Source organism: Natrix helvetica (genome assembly GCF_964273705.1).
Source record: "Natrix helvetica genome assembly, chromosome: 1".
Lineage (NCBI taxonomy): Eukaryota > Metazoa > Chordata > Lepidosauria > Squamata > Natricidae > Natrix > Natrix helvetica.
Window position 1 is genome coordinate 67948817 of NC_138548.1, and position 17960 is coordinate 67966776.

At 38.1% G+C, this 17960-nt stretch overlaps 1 protein-coding gene across 3 annotated transcripts in view; it reads right to left on the reverse strand.

Annotated features, from left to right (window-relative positions):
- The window catches only part of RASGRP1 (RAS guanyl releasing protein 1), a 53894-nt gene that overhangs the window by 25185 nt on the left and 10749 nt on the right, over positions 1-17960 (reverse strand). For all 3 annotated transcript variants that reach the window (XM_081941093.1, XM_081941094.1, XM_081941092.1), the window contains exons 3-6: positions 9574-9683; positions 7349-7404; positions 5609-5740; positions 3141-3294 (exon numbers count right to left, since the gene is read on the reverse strand). In XM_081941093.1, the coding sequence (XP_081797219.1) occupies positions 3141-3294; positions 5609-5740; positions 7349-7404; positions 9574-9683 (452 nt within the window). The remainder of the gene's footprint in view (positions 1-3140; positions 3295-5608; positions 5741-7348; positions 7405-9573; positions 9684-17960) is intronic.

Sequence of the window (17960 nt, forward strand, 5' to 3'; positions counted from 1 at the left end):
AAGGTCATGTGGTCACCTTTGTGACCTTCTAGTAAGGAAAGTCAACAGGGAAGTCAGATTCATTTAACAGCTGTTACTAATTTAAGAAACTGCAGTGATTCACTCAACAACTGTGGCAAGAAAGATTGTAATGTGGGGCAAAATTCTCTTAACAAATGTCTCACTTAGCAACAGAATTTTTGGGCTCCATTGTGGAGTTAAGTGGAACACTGCCTGTACTTAGTTTATGGAAATCTAAACAGGGTTGTTAAAATATAATCTGAAGCTAGTTAGCTTTAAAGAACGATAGTCTAGAAAACTGATTAGAAAATCTCTTAATGCTATGTCAATGTTGTAAACCCTTAAAGGTGTTTATGGTAGACGTAAAAGAGTTCTAGTATTTTCACATGAAAATTCCTACATTAAGAATCTCAGTGCTGAAACTTGCTTCAAAAATCATCTATCTACTAAAATCAGATTCTTCTTTTAGTTATCAATTTCTATACAGACAGAGATTTGCCCTCTATTTTTACATGCAAGATTCACATTGAAGTATATTGCCTCATTTAAAATATCCTCCCCAGAACATGGACACTACTTTGAAATGTGCTCTTCCAAAAGCAAATGCTTATTTATTTTACATCAGTGCATAAAGGTTATTTCATTTGTACATAAACTAAATTATCTTAGCATCCATTTATCATCAACTCTGTTATGCAACCGAGTGGCCTGTTCAATGCAATCAACTGATTTTTTTACAAGATAAGGTATTTTTGTTCTTAGCCAACAACCATTAACCTAAATGTAAAAATAGGCTTTATACAAGCTTAAACATCAATTTTGTGTAAATGGATTGCTGTTTACAAGATGGGGATGTGGCCAGCTACCATGACCATTGTATTTTAATTAAGCACATGACAAAAATCCTGAAACAAAACTTCAAAATAAAAAATACTGACGTATGACTAAGTGATAATCTTTAAAGTTTGTTTTCTCAATTGCTAAACTTAATATGAAGAGACAAGTATACATTGATTCTTCGACCAGAGACTCATTCCACAGCTTTGAAGCAGTTTAGCTATACATTTTCAAGCAAAAAGAGATAAAGAACCAATATTCATAAATGATCTGTTGTTGCTTAGAAATTAATCCTACTCCATTTTTGCCTTCCTGATGAATATTAGTTTTGCTGGCTTAAACCACTATAAACTAGTATGTTCGTCTCCATGGGCTCAATGTGGCCAGTTGGATTTATTTTGAGCCTGCCAGGCTTCCTGGCTCACCTGATTTTATGTTATTAGCTTTAATCTCAATGGGATAGTTCAGTGATGGCGAACCTATGGCACATGTGCCACAGGTGGCATGCGTAGCCATTTGTCAGGGCACGCGAGGCGCTGCCCCATCAGCTGGCCAGCGTGGATGTGCGTGCTAGCCAGCTGAGTTCACCCCTTTTAAAATCCATTTTTCGCCCTCCCCAGGCTCCAGAGGCTTTATAGGAGCCTGGGGAGGGCGAAAAGAGCCTCCCCCGCCCCCCCAGAGGCCCTCCGGAGGCTTCATGAGCTTCCTTGAAGCCTCCGTAGTGAGGAAAAAACAGCCCTACAGGCAAACCGGAAGTTCGGGAACAGACTTCCGGTTTGCTCAGTGTCCTGAAGTCCCTGAAGCCTTTGGTGCGCTCAAAGCGACCCTCCGAGCAAACTGGAAGTGACTTTCAGTTTGCTCGGAGGGTCATTTTGACTGCTCCGGAGGCTTCAGGGAAGCCTCCTGAAGGTCCCTGAAGCCTCCGGAAGGCTTCCGGGGGGGCGGAGGAGGCTGTTTTCGTCCTCCCCAGGCTCCTATAAAGCCTCTGGAGTCTGGGGAGGGCGAAAAAAGCATGCAAAAAATGGGGTGTCACGCCTGTAGTGCACATACGCACTTCGGGGTGTCACACATTGCATTATGGGTGCGGCATGCCCGCACACGACCCACCTGCGCTCCCCCCACTTATGGCATGCGACCCAAAAAAGGTTCACTATCGCTGGGGATAGTTCTTTCACAAGCATAGGCATTGCAACTTGTAGGATGAGAAGGAGCCATAGGCTAAGAGGCCAGGCTTCATTGCTAGAAGAAAACCCTTTGACTTATGCAAAATAAGACACATAATTTTTGCTGGCCACTCCTACTGAGTCCAATACTCCCCTTCCAGAGATACTGTCCTTCTATATGGAATATGAACTACAGTGAAACAAGAAAAAGATTTGGAAAATTTGAGTATACTGTGCCTTGCATAAGCAGAAGGATTTTTTGTAAGAGCAAACCAACTATTAGATGTAGTCATTTATAAATACAGTATGCTTCCTTCCTTCCTTATTTACCAATCACCTCTTCCATTTATCTAATCACAAACACTCTTGGCAGCCATATGCATAACATCTAAAACATCACATTCAATTCCACAATTAAATCATTCAAAATTTTTAATTAGAAATTAGAAATGGAAGAAAGCCAGTTATGCCAAACAATAATTTCAGTTAATTGTACTTAAGCACACAGACACATCAATGTTGTTTGTTCCTATTTCCAACGTTCTCTTGAATGATAATCAGGGTGAGGACAGTTTCAATCAACTAAATTTCAAGGTGCACAACTGAAAGATATACTTTCTAATGCCACCACCTGTTGCTCCCAATAAGACTGCATTTATTGAACCACTTTTAATTCAAGACCAAATGGGAAAGAGATACTTAAAACACCTTCAAAATTTTGAGTAACAAATGGACTCTGCTTCTATAGTCTAAACAAAATATTTATGAAGTGTGCTTGTTAAAAGATAGTCTTTTCTTATAATTTCCATATATTCCATAATAAAATTTTGAGCTTATTTGAATTTTAATTATTTGAATTAATTACTTCTGCATTCTACTGAAAATATTGTCAGTTGTACAACAGGTCACTGGATACTATTAAGCATGCACCAATTTACACTCATCACAATCTCTTTCCTTGATCTCAGAAATGTAAAATTAAATGGAAAATGTATACCACTTCGGCACCATTACTTCATTACCTTCATCTTTCTATACCGAACTTATCTCACTACATGCATTATTCAAAGGAACGGCATAATTTATAAGTTATTTATAAATGATAATTGCAATTAACTTATAAAAAAGTCATTGACTCACTGATATTCGTCGGAAGGACTTGAATTCAAGGTAAGTGAGATGATCTGACAATTCTTCTGGCTCCAGATGATCAAAGAGCAGTGAAACTTTTCGTTTCTTGCTGCTGTTAGATTTTATTCTTTGGGTTATCTTTCTTGACCAATCGCGAGCATTTCTTTGGAAAGAAGGATGAAATGAAAATCAAATTTTACCCACAAGAATATTTACTAGCACATTCCTTTGTCTCAAAATCATCCAATCAGCAAAGAAAAGAAGTGCTTCTACAATACCGTGTTTCCCCAAAAATACAACAGGGTCTTATATTTTTTTAACCCACGAAATTTGGCCTTGGGCTTATTAAAGGAGAGGGCTTATTGTTTTTGGGTTGCCGGGTGGCTGCTCCCTTGCAACCGGGCTCCCGAAGAGCCGGGCATAGCCTCAGGGTCGAATGGCTGTGTTGCATTGTCGCGACCACGCTCGCGAGCAGCCACCCGGCAACCCCCCTTCCAGCCGGGCACAGCGCCGCTGACCGACTTAGTGGTACTTGGAAGGCACCAAGCAACGCAAGCACCTGTTCGTCGCCCTCCGCCTCCCATGGCTCGGCGCCTTCGGAATGCTTCTAGGTGAATGAATGGGGCTCTGCATGGCTGGAGAGGGGGGTTGCATGAGCAGCTTTTCTGCTCCCCGCTCGCGCGACTCGCAAGCTCATGATGCCCTTGGCAAACTCTACAGTACCTGCAGAGCTAGGGCATCTCCGCTGCTGGCGTCGCCTGCCACTTTTTGCGGCTTTCAAAGGATGGAGGATGGATGCCGCTCTGTAAGTACGCTCTATGGTAGCGTACAACCATAGAGCATGCTTCCAGAGCAGTATCTTTCCTCCGTGCTTTGGAGGCCGCAACGGAGGATGGATGCCGCTCTGGGAGTACGCTCTATGGTTGTACGCTCTGCAGCCCACAACCATAGAGCATCCTCCCAGAGCGGCATCCGTCCTCCGTGCTTTGAAAGCCGGAAAAAAAAAACCAAGCAGCGGGCAGCACCAGAAGCAGAGATGCCCTGGCTCTGCAGGTAGTAGAGTTAGCCAAGGGCATTGTGAGCCTGCAAGTCGCGTGAGTGGGAAGTGGAAAAGCCACTCACGCAACCCCCCTCTCCAGCCACGCAGAGCCCCATTCACTCACCTAGGGGCATTCCGAAGGCACCAAGCCACGGGGGGCAGAGGGCGGCGAATAGGCACTCGCGTTGCTGGTGCCTTCCAGGTACCGCTAGGTTGGTCAGCGGCGCTGTGTCCGGCTGGAAAGGGGGATTGCCGGGCGGCTGCTTGCGAGCATGGTCACCTCATAGCTGCAGTGTTGCTGCTGCGACAGCGCAACACAGCCATTCGACCCTGAGATTGTGCCAGGCTCTTCGGGAGCCCGGTCGCAAGAGAGCAGTTGCCCTGGCAACCCCCCTCTACAGCTGGGCACAGCGCTGCTGACCTACCTAGTGGTACCCCGAAAGCACCAAGCAACTCAAGCCCCTTTGCCGCCCACCTCGTTCCCGCAGCTTGGCGCCTTCAGGATACCGCTAGGTCACGAGCGGTAGTCTGCCTGGCCGGAGCGTGGGGATTGTCCAGGGGGCTTATTTTCGAGGGGGTTAATATTTTTGCCCACCCGAAATATGTGGCAAGGCTTTAGTTTCTGGACAGGTCGTATTTTCGAGGAAACAAGGTATTGAATAACTTCTAGCAGATCTATCTTTTATCTCTATAGTAGATGAATCTAAAATGGCAAAATTACGTGTACTTGAAAATTGACAAATTTCAAAATTGTACCTTTTTATCTAATAAGGTAGTCTCATATGATGGAATTAGCAGATATATGTTATATTACTGCTAGAAAATAGATTTGAATTTTTGCAATTAGTTAAAATCATACAATTTCTTGTGGAGCTTTCTGATTTTATCCATGTAGAGGTTGCTTTGTTTGTATTTTCAACACACTGAAAAAATATTTGTGTGGATTAATATTTTTTCATTAAATTGATATGCTTTCCATCTTACTATCCAAGTAACTCTGGATGGCTTACAACACAAGTGCAAAAATATACTACTTGTTTTAATAATAAAAAGTATCCCTAGTTATATTGGAAACATCCCTAGTTATATTGGAAACATGCTTTGATTATATGACCATGGGGATGTTACAAGAGTTATAAGTATGAAAAATGGTCATCACTTTTTTCAGTGCTATTGTAACATCAAACAGCCACTAAATAAATGGTTTTAAGTCAAGGACTACCCGCAATTACCATAGATATAGAGTACAAACTAAAAAAAAAGGTATGGTTTTAACCACTAACATTTAATCATATGAAGAAATCATTTCATACAAAAAAAGTCAAGTCCTCCCCCCTTCTCTCTCTGACATTGTAACTCACACACACACACACACACACACCTAAATGGCCATATAAATTATTTATTGCGACTTCTATACTAAGGCATTGACACTCACATTTGAGATGTGTCAATTAGGCGGCAGTGTAACTCCTCACCATTAGCTTTCACTAATTCCTGAAATTCTTCCATAGTCTTTGTAAGATTGATGTCTGTTTTAAACATGATCCAGAATTCTCTTATCCAATACCTGTGTACAAAAAAGAAATAAACTTGCAATTATATACCATACATAACTGTACTTGCAATTATATACCATATATAATTATAAATTGCAGTTCTTTAAGAAACAGTATGTATTCCAGATTTTCTTCAGAACCTTAGAGTCATGTCACGGAAAGTGACCTTAGCCAGCACTGTCACAGCATAACAATCCAATAAAACAATACATATAAAACAATCATTACCGAAAACCATTATATAAAAATTATTAAAATATTAAAAACAATAACCAGAACTAAACAAGTAAAGAAAATAATAGATGGAAGGATGTTAATAATGGAGCCATCTCACAAATTCATGGTCTATCTAATTAAAGTTTTCATCAATTATTCTGGCTGAGCATAAGGATACTATTTATATTTATGCAAATAAGAATATTATAGCAATAGCACTTATATATCACTTCATAGTCCTTTATAGCCTTCTCTAAGCGGTTTACAGAATCAGCATACTGTCCCCAACAATCTGGGTTCTCATTTTACCCACCTCGGAAGGATGGAGGGCTGAGTCAACCTTGAGCCAGTGCCGAACTGCAGCTAGCAATCAACTGAAGAAGTCTGCAGTTGTGCACTCTAACCACTGCACCACCTCGACTCTTATCTATCCTAGATATATATCTATCCTATATGTTTCATATATGTGCTTCCTTAAGGCGTTGCAAATGAATGTAGCATAAAAATTAATAGGTAATGGCAGTGTTAATTTAACTTAATTAGATATGTTTCAAATACCTGGGCAAAAAATAAATAGATTTGATTTCTACTTATGACTAAAGCAAGCTGCATCTTACATTTCTTTTCACTTTTTTCCTTACATAAATTATGTGTTAGTCACAATGTAATACCTGGCATTTTCACTTTTAGTAGTGTGTTCCTCAAATCCCTTCCTAATTTTCGGTTTCTTCAGACTTTTGAGTTCTACTTCTACTTATTTCTGGGAAATATTCCCTTTTGAATTGAATATATGACTGTATTGCACTTCCTGAGCATTTTTCTATTTGTGTATATATTTAATAAAATGCTGTGATTTGAAAAGAATTAACAACTAAAATATGGTTACATATTAGGTTAAGGTTGTAACAAAACTACTCTCCATTTCTTACAGTATTATCTTATGGAGATTTTCTCAAAATTCATCTCTATCAATTTTCTATCTGGCTCATTCCCAGTACCAGTTAAGTATGTTTAAAATTATATTTGTAACAATCTAAAACATAATGAGAAGAGCCAAGACTATCAGTACATCCAACTATATGTGAAGAAACAAACATAATATGAAAGGTGGCTGTGGGATATTCACAAGAAGGATTCAAACTAGCAAATTAATATGTTGGTTAAATATGTAAGTATGTCATTGTAGAAATTTTGCTCATTTGCACTAAAATGTCAGTACACAAACCTGCAAAATGAAACAAAATGATATACATTACCTGATTTCTGATTTGCAAACTGATGGAATTATGTAAATTATACGAATCACCAGAAAAATCTCTTCCATTACATGCAAAAGCTATTGAACTGAGGTGTAGTAAACTGAGATTTTGCAGGTTAATTCTTATATATAAATGTGTTCTCACCTCACAAGGTAACATATCTTACAGGAGAGCACAGAATTATTTTCCAAGCCACCCATATATGTAGGTATATGCTAAGGAAAATATGTTAAAACACAAGAAAAATAAGAAATTAAATGTCATATTAACAATAAAAACATTACCATTTTAATTAGAACAGAAAATGTGTTTATATTAGGAGGTTATTCACAAATACCTGTCAAATATAGAAGTATATAATTGCAGTGATTTATATAAAATGCATATCATTATATCATTATGCAAGCAATGTGTATTGCAGCATTTCCACCATGATATTATTATAAAAATTAAGTAAATTCTTTTGGAACTTTAGTTCCCGGAAGGCAAATTCCAGAGGAAAATTATACAAAGGAATTTCAGCTATCAAATCGAAAAGAAAGACCAATTAAAAATCAGATATTTTGGGGGAAAATAATCATAGGGATATATGCCTCTGGCACAACAACTCAGCCTTTTAAGTGTCTGAAGAGCTAATTTTTTTCATTCCCTTCTTGGCCAGATGTATTAGCTAGAAAAGTTTAGATGGGAGAGGAAGAATACCCACAGGCACACTTCTCCGCTTCCCTCTTCAAACCTAACCGAAAATTTGAAAAAGATCTCAAATCATGTTGCTAAAATTCGGCAATTCTGCCACCAAATTAAATGATACAATCAGGATGGTTAAAATATAGTTCTGATCAGGGTGGATTTGCTTTAAATCAAGTTGATTTAAATCACAATTTAAATCAGGATTTAAATCACTAGTAAAAAAGCTTGATTTAAATCAACTCGATTTAAATCATAATTTTTAAAGAGCAACTGTCATCTGTCCCACAGCAGCTCCTTCTCTGACCTGCTGTTGACTCACCGAAGTCCCAATATTGCCGAATATACAGCCTCATGCTACCATAACTAAGTTCCATTTCATGCTGTATAAACTAAATTTTAATGTATCTTAAATAGAAAACTATCTTTAGATAGATTTTTACTCCAAAAGTATTTTATTAAAATAAATGAGATTTTTAAAAAATCAGATTTTTTAAAAAAATCATCGATTTTTATTCACTCTGGTTCTGATGGTCACATATAAATTCCAAGTGCCTATTTCTGTTTAGATAATCACTAATTTAGATGTGCATGTTTATTTGAACTGGGGATGCCCTTCCAGATAAGTAGTTTCCACCCCTCCCCCAACTATCTACTCGTTTTTTGTAGATTAGGACCAGTTCTCTTTATAATTTAAAAACAATAAGATACACTTTCACAATAATGTAGGAAAAAATGGAAAAGCTTACAAGAGCCCTACAGCAGACCAGGTGATTAAAATCCAGAATTAAAAAAGGACCTAGTTACGGCTTTAGAAAAGAGTGATTCTACAGATATACAGACTGAATCATATCAGGTACATGTAATGTTAGTGTGCACCAAGGGTTCTCAATATACCTGCTAGGAAAATAAATAGAATAATCAGTCTTCTATTTCTAATTCAGCTGTGAAGGTCAATTTTCTTTTCTTTTGCATTTTTATAAATAGAGATCCCTTGTTATGTGGTCCTACCTAACCCAACATTCATTTATTGTGACTTAAATATGTTTTAAAGTGATTAAAAAATAAGTGGTATTTAACATCTACTTTAATTTCAAAAGTATGACAAAGCTGCTTGATATATTAAACTCTACATGAGGAATAAGCTGATCAAATATATTATCAGAAAGTTGAAATTAAATAAAGTTTGTGAATAAAATACACAACAAATTTTATAGGGCAAATTCATGTAAACAGAAACTGAAAACAATACAAACTAGTTTGGCAAATGTAAAAGGAATAGTAACTTTTCATTTTGAAACATGTAAAATCTGCTTGGAAAATCCTTTCCAAGGAGAATACATACATTTCCAAGTAATAAAAAGTTGGGGAGAGGAGGGGAGAAGTAGAAACAAAGACATACAACAGTTACAATATTTTTATGGCATGAAAATCTATACAGCCATTACTGTTCTTACTAATTGAAGTTCAGATTTTTCAAAATCATAGATTGAAATAAGATCAAGAATATTTGAGACTCGATTTATATAGTTCATTAAATATATAAAACTTATAGAGAGATTTACACACATATTATTTCTAATGTAAAAGAAAAATATTTTGTTGGAATTTTACTTTCAAATCATTGTGTTGTCATAGTTTTACATCAGCAATTAAGGCATTAATTGAAAAAATATAAAAGGATATAGATCTATTAGTTTTCGCAGTATCTCAGAGGAGGAGATGATAAGTCGATGCATGGTTAAAATTACTGACAGGAGCTGATAATTTTTACACAAGTTTCCATCTGCATCTGAAAATATTAAGCAGCTAAGTGTTAGTTGGAATATTGAGCTTTAACATAAAATGGAGCCAAAATAAAAATGGAATCAAGTATATTTTTAGATGTCTGCACAAACCCCCTAAGAAATGTTATGGAGTTCCTCTACTGCTTTGTGAGATTTTTTTTTACTTTTCAATCTAACCAAAACCCATAAAATCTTCCAGAAATTTTTGATCCAAATACCAACCAATTCTGACTTTGCTTAGTTTAAGAAATCAGTCCATGTTAGCTGAATGTTGCTTCCTGCTAAGACAACTCTTTAATAAAAATATACCCTCTTCTCATTTGTTTTGCTTATCGGTGTGTGTGTGTTTATGTGCATACAATTTCTTTTCTTGGCTAAGGTAGATTTGCAAGAATACACAAAATAAGTGAATTGTGGAGTACAAGAATACAAGGACCTCGGGGACCCTGTTAATTAAAGATAAACTAATTATATTGTGTGTGTGTGTTTTAAAAAAGATATTTATTGGGAAATTGTTTCATAAAATCTAAATTGTATGACAATATAGAACTATATATTTGCCATGCTTTGAAATCCATGTAATTAACATAATTAGTTGAGAAGTAAAGAATAATCAACAACTCTCTGGTGAAGATACTGATGGGTAACGAAACATCTATAAACAAACAACCAAGCTCAGAAAGCATCAAGAATTCAACCAATTCAACCTGGAGTTACATATATTATCTTCTACTGCAACAACTCTCTTTCAATATTCAACTGTGGGCGGTCACAAGACAGAAAAACTGTTCCTTGACTTTTATATACTCATCCCAATCATTTATTTTCAAGAGATTAGCATTCATATGCTAATCAAATAAATAACAATGGTTTTTAAAAGGGGACATTTGTCGTCATAGTTATTATTCACTCAATTGAACAAACTCTTCAAGAAAATGTAGGTAGTTTCTAAAATTATTTGAAAAAAGACATAACACCTCCTTTCCCACAAAACACCTAAGTACTAAAAAAAGACACACATTTCTTTACAAGATGCATCAACAGGAATACTTTTTTTTAGTATTACCACTAAAAGCAAGACTTACATGTAAGTATTAAGCCACTTATTACTCTGATTTGCAGATAAAGAATGCAACTTATATAGTGCTCAAGATACATTTTTGCTTTCAAGTAAAATTGGAAGTTCCTTCAATAGAAATACCAATAAAATTGAATAAAATATAATAAATGTGACTACTACATGATAGTTATTCTTCCAGTAAAACAGCTATTAATACCAAATAATAAAATATAGCCTCTGTTTGGAGAAATTCAACTGTATGCTTAATAAATCAAGGGAGTCAAACACATTCTTGTTCTTTGGATGAAGAGTATTGAACTTAGGCTTGCTTTCTATAGCAAATCAGTCACTGGGTATATTGGACAATGCATCTCTTAGTTTAATCTATTTCACGAAAATAAAACAACACAATTACTCTGTAGCTTGGAAGAGGTATAAATAAAACCCCAAAGAAAATGCATAACTAACAAAAGTCATCATAAGATATCCTAAGTGAAACTACAACTGTATTTATATTGTTTCTTCAGTTTTCTTTTGTTTTATAGACCTGCAAAGGTAAATACTGCACGAATTGGTTGTAAAGTTACTTTTTCATTATTGCTGTAATTATTAATGTTCATTAAATAAGACAGTGTTAAATGAATACAACTTCACTTGTAAAGGTGCTTTTTCAACTGGAGTTTCTGGTTTCTCAAACCAGAAAGTCCAGTTGCCTCTTGAAAAAGCACCTTTGGGACAACCATGACCTGGAAGACTGAGAATCTCCATAGATAACTTCACTTGTAACTTGAATTGTCAAGGATAGCTTTAATAAACCTAGAGTTGACAATTTAAAGGATATCAAGCTTTCTAAAAATTCAGATTTTGATTCAACGGAGAAGCTGACAAATGACCTTAACTGTAATGTCCTTGCAAGCTGCAAAGATAAAGTGAGCTCCCTTTGAATGGAAAAAATATCGAGATAGCTAAAAAACTATACTGAGCAATATTTGCTAGATACAAACGATCAATGAATTAATTCCAGACAAAGGAAAAATTGGGCAAGGGCAAAGGAGCAACATGCTCCCTCCTTATGCCAGGTAGTCCTGATGACTAATCAGTTGACCCTTAATATATCTTACGTATCTTTATGAAAACACAACACAAAATTAATTCAATAAAATCTCAGAACACAACAAACAGTACCATCCAAACAATCAGTGTAATATAATAAAATAATATGGCCACTAAAACAACCATATATTTCAAATAATGCAAATTGACAAACTGTCTTTATAAGAAATGGGGTAAATAGATATCATTTGAAACAGTGGTTATTAATAAAGAACTAAAGAAGGAAACAACCAGATCACACACTAACTCACAGAGTAACTTAAACTGTGCCAAAGCGTCTTTAAAAGCCATCATATTTATAAGGAACTATAGAGAGGAATCTGGTTTTAGAGCTGTAGGACTTTTTCTCTGGAGACAGCAACCTTTAGCAAGGATGTGAATGAAGGCCAGAGGAATATTACGACCAAACAATATTGCAAGAAAAAATAAGGGCAGGCAGATATTGAAAAGCCAGAGGGAATGTCCTTGACTTAAGTTTATCTTCCTTTGGATAAATACAGCAATAAACAAGTACTGCTGAGATCCCTAGCTCCTATTGATACTATTCAGCAACAGAGAATATTTTGGGAAAGTAGATCATAAGGGTTTCATCTAAGTCTTCACCAATGTATTTGCAAAGCAATTGGGAAATATTTGACAACGAGAAACAGAATGAATGATAAATCCTTTATTATATCATCAACTAGAGTCAAAGCTTGAATTATTCCTAATTATAGAATCCAGTTTTATCCATAAATTTTCATGCAGAAGTTACGTGTTGTAGCCATGGAAACATTAGAACAATACTACCAATATTTTATTTTATTTTTTCATTCTTAAAAGTATTATATGGTAATTTGTTTCAATATTCATTTGAATTGAACTGAATCTTAGCAAGCAAAGTCAGTACCACTATATATCCCACTAAGTGAGATCCCCACTGACGGATAGAATAGAATTCTATATTCAGGGCTACCTTTGGTTTGTTTTTTGTGCAAATCCTTCAAGTTTTCTTGGCAAGATTTTTGGAATTGGCTTGCCATTGCCATCTAGGGCTGAATAAGAATGACTGGCCCACACCACCCAACTAGCTTTAAGCCAAAAATGGGACTAGAAATCATGCATTTCTAGCCTGATGTCTTAACCACTATGCCAAACTGGCTCTCTACTCTTGGATACATCTACATAATTTTCCTAGAATGTATGTATTGACTAGACAATTTATTAACCACTGGCAGCAGTGTTTATAAAATGTGTGAGACCAGTTTATAAAAGTTTTGCAGACTACAGTTTAGAAGTCCTCCTTCATTTTTAGTTTGACTGCTGAATCACTCCACAATCAATACTCTGTACTAGCTATTTGATTTAGTATCATCCTTATACTTCAATACCATAATGTATTTTTCATTTTTACTCTTATTATTAGAAGAAATGAGACATTAGCACTTGAAGCATTCTCCTATCTTTTAAAAGATGAGGTCTGTTTGATTTCAGCATATTATAATCTAGGATTATATATATATATATATAAACACACACACACACACACACACACACACATATATATATATATATATACCGTATATACTTGAGTATAAGCCGAATTTTTCAGCCCACTTTTTGGGCTGAAAAATCCACTTCGGCTTATACTCCAGTGAACAAAAAAAAAAAAAAGAACACCGAGGCTTCGGTGCTTCTGGGATCGCTCCCACCCCCTCCGCCACCTTCCTACTGGCTCCCACGGCCTCATGGCTCCTCAAAAGCACGGCGAAGAAGGAGGGGGCAGGGGTAACACACCCTTCCCTCCACGCTGCTGGCGCCCTTGCTTTATTTGAGTGCATCGCTGCTGCTTTCCTTTCTCGTCCCCACTTATGCCATTCTGAGTCCTTGCTTTCCTTGCCCTGTGCGCGTTTTGTATTTTACGCCCGCCGCTGCAACGCCACCGCGTCCTCCCGCTCCGCCTGGAGCGCCCCGGGAAGCCGGCAGCGCTGCGCTCCGTCTGCCTGCCGCTGCAACGCCACCGCGTCCTCCCACTCTGCCTGGAGCGCCCCGGGAAGCCGGCGGCGCTGCGCTCCGTCTGCCCACCACTGCAACGCCACCGCGTCCTCCCGCTCCGCCTGGAGCGCCCCGGGAAGCCGGCGGCGCTGTGCTCTGTCTGCCCGCCGCTGCAACGCCACCGCGTCTTCCCGCTCCGCCTGGTCCTTTTCCCTCTCCATGCTGGCCTCCTGCCTTCCTCCCGAGGAGGAGCTCGAAGGGCAGCGGGAAAAGGCTCGACTGAAGGGAAGCAGGTGCCGCGGGGGTGGGAGGCGCACCGGGGGCTTCGGGAAGGCGCCGGCTTCCCGGGGCGCTCCAGGCGGAGCGGGAGGACGCGGTGGCGTTGCAGCTGCGGGCAGATGGAGCGCAGCGCCGCCGGCTTCCCGGGGCGCTCCAGGCGGAGCGGGAGGACGCGGTGGCGTTACAACGGCGGGCGTAAAATACAAAACGCGCACAGGGTAAGGAAAGCAAGGACTCAGAATGGCATAAGTGGGGACGAGAAAGGAAAGCAGCAGCGATGCACTCAAATAAAGCAAGGGTGCCAGCAGCGTGGAGGGAAGGGTGGGGGACACAACTGCCCGGTCTTATCGGTGCTCCCGGGGAAGAAGGAAAGATGGGGCAGGTGAAGAGGGATCTACCTCCTTCTTCTTCTGGCTTCCCCCGAACTGGAAACAAAGGAGGAAGAGGAGGCAGCTCCCCGCAGACAGGTGCAGCCTTAAGAGCCGTAGCGATGCCATGGCTTCCCAACAGCGCCCTTCAATACCTCCCGTCTACCTGCTAGCGGCCGTTATCCACACCACTTTCCCGGCCCGAATTGGGCCGGGCGGCGGCCAATCCAAAAGCAAGCTCCTAGGCAAAGCGTTCTGGGAAATGTAGTCTCCCTCTCGTTATCCCTCAACACGCCGCCTTTCTCCCTTCAAGAGAGAAGAGCTTTTTATTTGATGATCTGTATTACGAGAGGATGCATGAATAGTGAGTGAGCCTCTTTTCCACATGCCTCAATTAAAGCAATTTTATTGTTATCTACCTGTATTTTTATTTTTGAAATTTACCGTGAGCTGCTGCATTTCCCAGCCTCGGCTTATAGTCGAGTCAATAACTTTTTCCAGTTTTTGGGGGTAAAATTAGGGGTCTCGGCTTATACTCGAGTCGGCTTATACTCAAGTATATACGGTATATATAAACACAAATATATATATATATATATATATAAACACAATATATATATATATATATATATATATATATATATATATATATATACATATATATATACATACATACATACATACACACACACACACACACACACACACACACACACACATACACACTTACAAAAGTACATACATACATATATCTGCAGATGTAGAAATAAATAGGGTATTTTTCGGAATACAAGACACACCTTTTTTCCCCCAAAAAGAGAGTAAAAATCTGAGTGCATCTTATATACTGAATACAGCATTTTTGGCCTACCGAAATCTTGTCCCCTTTGCAAAAATGGACGTGCAGAGGGTTTGATAGGCTTGCAAAGTGCTCCTAAGGGCTGGGAAGGGCATAAATGAGGAAAAAACGGGCCATTTTTTGATCATTTTGGCCCCCTCCCCCGGTCCTCAGGAGCACTCTACAAGCCTACCAAAGCTCTGCATGCCCTTTTTTTTTTTTCAAAAAAACAAGGCGTGCAGAGGATTTGTGAGGCTTTCAGAGTGCAAAAACTTTTTTAAAAAATTTATCTCTTCAAAATCATGATGCGTCTTATATTCCGGTGCGTCTTATAGTCCAAAAAATACGGTACTTGATACCCAATTTAAAAATGATACACAATAAAATAACATAAACATTACAAGCTGGTGAACTATGTTTCCAAACAATACTTTGCAGTTAATTTCTTTCCTTGTAAATACTTAAGATGCTATGCCTGTTACACTACAGCGGGGCTGTCAAACTCAATTTCATTGAGGGCTACATCAGGGTTGTGTTTGACCTCAGGGGAGAGGCATGGCCAACTCAACGTCACTCATGTCGGGGGCACCTGTGGTGGCCTGAGTGCTCTGCAGCAAAACCAGGCTTCCGAGTTCGGCTGCGACAGCCTCCTGCAACCCTCTGCCAGGGAAAAGGAACTCACACACAGCCCTCCCAAACTCCATTTTTGGACCGTGGGCTGGCCCTTCAATGTTTACAGGGCAGCCCCACAGGCCAGATCTAAGCACCCATGGGTCAGATCTAGCCTGCAGACCTTGAATTTGACACCCCTGCACTAGAGGATCCTTCACTATTTGATTCAATACTATATATTTTAAATGACATTTATTAGACTATTAGATTGGTGTAAAGAAAAAACTCTCATTCTAGTAATCTAGCCCATACCAATTTAACTTCAATACTGAACAGTACTTTGTACTCTCAAGGTTATTTTCTGGAAAATTCTGTGTTTTATATGGCACTTTCTTAACAAATTAAAATGTGGATTTCAAAATATTCCAATACACAGATAAAGCCTATATCTGTACCATGCCACTATCTGTCGTAATGTTTGTACTGGTACAATGACCTAAGATGGTCCCCAAGTCCCTCAGGGGTCTGCAAAATCAAAATTATTTGTCAAATATTGAAGATAATTGCAAAATGATGTCACTGTTCTCATCATTAGTTTGGTTTTTTTAAATGTAGACTTTTCATGAGACATATTTTGTGAATGTTACTATCGGACTTAATATTACTATTTTTGCATATTCAATAAATATCCTACAAATGTGTAATTTTGAACTTTGAATATGGTAGATATAGATAAACATAACCCTGTGAATAAAAGTTCTTTTGAGATTCTGCATAATTTTTAAAAGTGGGATAGGGGCTCTGAGAGCAAAAAGTTTAAGAAATATTGATTCAGCCCAATTCATTATGAAACTCCTCCACTTAACAGTTTGACATTTCCAGTGTATCACTAATATCAGGTGACAGAAACAAAACTAGATTTGAATACCATAATTCCATTAAGAATATTCTCAACATCCACTCCAAATCTCAATCTCTACTCCTGGGAACTTAATGTAGGCAATAAAGAATATTTCATATTAAAGATATCATAGGGTACAACTTTTCTTCTTTTACTACGTATTAGATAGACAGAATATATGTGTCCATGCCAGTGTGGGTATACTCTACACATACACATGCAAACAGAAGTCAGAGAACAGAGTGTCAACTCCCTTGAAGTACTTTGTGAAACCACAAAAGATCCATCCATATGAATATATGCAGAGGATATAATGATGCAATATTAAGGGTGCTAATTATCAAAGCTACATTATCATTCTTTTACAAGAAAAACTATTTACTAGGATAACATTAAGTGTTTCACTTATATAGGCAAGAAATTAGTTTTAATTTAGCAAACATGGAATGATATATTATTATTTATTCAGGAGCCTTGCTGCACAAAAGATGCATTACATTTGTTCAAATCTGAGGGTCAACTTCATGTAAATGTTAACAAGATATACTATAAATTAGTACATGTTATAATATTGAACTGGCAACCAGTGGTGGGATTCCAAATCTTTTCCTACTGCTTCTATGAGAGACAGCTTTGCACACACACACAGCACTCAAGGACTGCTTTCAATGACAGTGCTGCTGTATTTTAGCTCAGCCTGAGGTGTAGCAATCCATTCTGCCATGTGAATCAGCTGAGCTAAAAACCAAGGGAATATAGGACAGGAAACAACAGGGGTGGGAGGTCGGTACCAACCAGAGATGGTATTTGCCAGTTCTCCGAACTATTCAAAATTTCTGTTACCGGTTCACCTGAACCAGTTTGAATCAGCTGAATACCACCTCTGTTGGTAATATTGAATTAGTTTACTTCTGCTGGTATTTTGAATTACTGAGTACCATTCAGGGCACCTTTAATTTGAGAAAATTATACCAAGTGATGTATAAATAAAAATAATAAACATAACTTTAACTTAACTTTAACTTTTATTTAATTTATAGACTGCGCCCTCTCCCAGAAGGGACTCGGGGCAGTGTACAGTCATATTAAGAACACAATAAATATACATAAATATAAATATAGATATAGATGTGGCTG